This window comes from Triticum aestivum, chromosome 4D (genome assembly GCF_018294505.1).
Source record: "Triticum aestivum cultivar Chinese Spring chromosome 4D, IWGSC CS RefSeq v2.1, whole genome shotgun sequence".
NCBI classification, from domain to species: Eukaryota; Viridiplantae; Streptophyta; class Magnoliopsida; order Poales; family Poaceae; genus Triticum; species Triticum aestivum.
Genome location: NC_057805.1, coordinates 442,667,895 through 442,670,809, shown reverse-complemented (window position 1 = coordinate 442,670,809; position 2,915 = coordinate 442,667,895). Strand labels below are relative to the sequence as shown.

The 2,915-nt window shown below is 49.0% G+C and overlaps 1 protein-coding gene across 1 annotated transcript; it reads left to right on the top strand.

The window, feature by feature from the left end:
• The first annotated feature begins 1,281 nt into the window (after window positions 1-1,281).
• On the top strand, window positions 1,282-2,337 carry LOC123100244 (inactive protein RESTRICTED TEV MOVEMENT 2). The gene is made up of 2 exons (XM_044522198.1): window positions 1,282-1,464; window positions 1,546-2,337. Exons 1-2 carry the CDS (start codon window positions 1,374-1,376, stop codon window positions 2,130-2,132), a joined length of 678 nt encoding a protein of 225 aa, XP_044378133.1. The 5' UTR covers window positions 1,282-1,373; the 3' UTR covers window positions 2,133-2,337.
• Window positions 2,338-2,915: the final 578 nt, after the last annotated feature.

Below are 2,915 nucleotides of genomic sequence, written 5' to 3'. Positions count from 1 at the left end.
AGCCTTTGGCACGCCTACCGTTGAGGTTGTGTCTTAGATTGAGGTGAACAATGTTGCTGAAGCGACACGTATTGATGTTTCTCCATTATCTGCGGAGGAATTTCTTACCAAGGTTATCAGGGTTGTCCCATACCCTCTTCTTGGGACCCCGATGTCTTTGCACTTTGTTTTCTCTAATTAACCAAGAATGTCAGGTTTTTGGTTTCGGTTTTTCTTATAAACTGGACCATCTCTCTTCTTCTTAATGAACTGCAGGAACCCCCTACCCTGATGCAAGGCTCTTAAAAAACAAAACAAAGAAAACTAGTGAAGAAACGCAGAAAAACAAAAATAATCGACGAAACAAACCAAAGAAACAAAATGAAAACCGAAAATAAAAAACCAGAAGGAAAACATAAAGAAAACTAGAGGAAAATACAAATTCAACACGTTAAACCAAAAAAATTGGCATACTTGCGAAAGAAAAGGTTTGCCAGCATAGTCATGATTTAGAACTAATTATGTCGATGATATGGACACAAAAGTTCTAGCTACAAGTGCGGATACATATGATCTTGACCAGCTAAACACAACATGTGGTTAGATAGTTAGGAGGACAGTGGTATCCACAGTTCACCAGGGTTCAAGTCCTAAACTTCACATTGATGATCGCATTATTCATGTATTTATTTCAGGATTCCGGTGATATTCGTTCAGTGAAGGAGATGTTCAAGTCGACTGCGAGACCCCTGTGGTGATTTCGTAAAATTTCAAGATACTATGCCAGCTCAGTCTCTCGAAAATGCTTAAAAGGAAAGGTGTGTGCACGTGCGTTCATAGGAGTGAGTGTATACTCGTCACTGAAAAAAATAGCGCGCTATAGCGTCGCTAATAGCACGCTATAGCATATTAAGAATCGTCTCGCTAAATATATTGATGTACAACGTGTCGCTAATAGCACGCTAATAGCATATTTTGAGCTCGGCGCTATTTTACTGTAGCACGCTATTTTTTTCATTGATACTCGTGTACGTGAACGGTTTTGATTATAGTGTGTTAAAAAAATATATACAAATTCAATGAATGCACCTGTGGCAGTAAACCCAGGCGAAGATACAACGCCAGAAGTCCACAACACAAGGGAACCGATTATCTCGATCGAGCGCTTGCTTCTCTTACGCATGCAAGCGTGCCCCTTTCCGCGAAGCAATGCCTCCCCCCTCGCTTCACTCCACCCACCCACACACGCACGTAGACGTATATATTGCACGCAGAACACATCGATTTACTCCATCAGCTTCATCGATCCATCCTCACGAGCAGCTCGCGCCACCTTTGTGATCACCTTCACCCGTTCACCGTCTGCGTCCTGCAAGCGCCGCCGCCAGCTAGCCATGGCCGCCGCACGGACGTATGTCGACTTCGTGCCGTCGCACGACCTCGTCGAGGACACGGGGAAGCATACCCTCGTCGTCAACCTCCCAGGTACGAGTGCGTTCCTCTGCTTCTGTTCTTTTAAGCCACATGGGCTGAATTTGACGCTTGTTATGCGTATGTGCAAAGCAGGGTTCAAGAAGGAGCACCTGCGGGTGCAGATCGACAACTACGGCCGGCTGAGGGTCAGCGGCGAGCGGCCGCTCGAGGGCACCCAGTGGAGCCGGTTCCGCAAGGAGTTCCAGGTCCCCGAGGGCTGCGACGCCGGCGGCATCCGCGCCAGGTTCGAGAAGGACGGCGTCCTCAACGTCACCATGCCCAGGCTCACGCCCCTCGTGGACGACCCAAAGGCCGCGGCGGACGCTGCCGCTGCCGCCGACGCAGAAGCTGCGCGGCTCGCCGCCGCTGCCGCAGAAGAGAAGAAGCGCCAGGAGGAGATGGAGGAGGACGCGAGGAAGCGTCATGCGGCTGATGCGGGTGACGAGGACGGCCACTCCAGCGACGAAGGCGAAGGCGCGCACCAGGCGGCGTCTGCCGGTGGGCAGGCGTACGGCCTCGCCAGGGACCGGAGCAGGAGCGGGATGGTGCGGGCACTGCTCCTCGCCGTGGCGGTGGCCTTGGTTGGCGTTGCTGGCCTGTATGCTCGGTACAGGTGGATGGATCCGTCGGCTGAGACGGCGCCGGCAGATGGTGCTATCGTCGGCCTCTTTGACTACTGATCACAAACACCGTCGAGATAAGATCATTCGAGAAAAACAGTGACGAAGATACCGCCATACCGCACGACAAGTCCCTCGTCTGAAAATACTTGTGAATATATATGGTCTCACTATTGTAACTTACACAACACAATCAATCGGTTCTTGTACATATGGGCATAGCACTCTATTGTCAAAACAAGAAAAGGATCAGATTTGCCTCGAATTACGATCTTAAAATGTGATTGTTCTGTGCACGGAAGAACTTGGAACAATCTACGAAAAAGAAAAGGTACCATCTGCTAAAAAAAACTATATACTCGCTTTTTTTTAACCGTATTGCTAAATCTCAGTCAACTAAGACGTAACTAAGTCTCAGTCGATACTATATTCATCAGATCTTATGTGAAGATCCGTGCAAAAAATCTCTTCTTTTTATACGTTATGTCACTTAACTGAGATTTGATTAAATCTCAGTCCACTGGAATCTAACCACACCCTTTTGGTAAACTAGGTGCATATAATTGTGAATCGCTTCTATCCGCTCCTACTCCCCAAACAAGGCGATATGGGACAAGCAGCGGCGGCTGTTCTACCCTATTCCCCGGAGAGACTGCAGGCCCCCTCCCTCCATCTATCGCTCCGGCAATAGGAGGGGGTGGGGACCCCAGGGATTTATCCTGATAGTGGTAGGGTTAGAAATAAATTTAGGATATGTCTCCATTCACTGGCAGCGAGATGATGGTGCCGCCGGGCGTGGAATAAGGTCTCTCTGCCTTGCCCGGATTCGGAGATGCTTCCTCG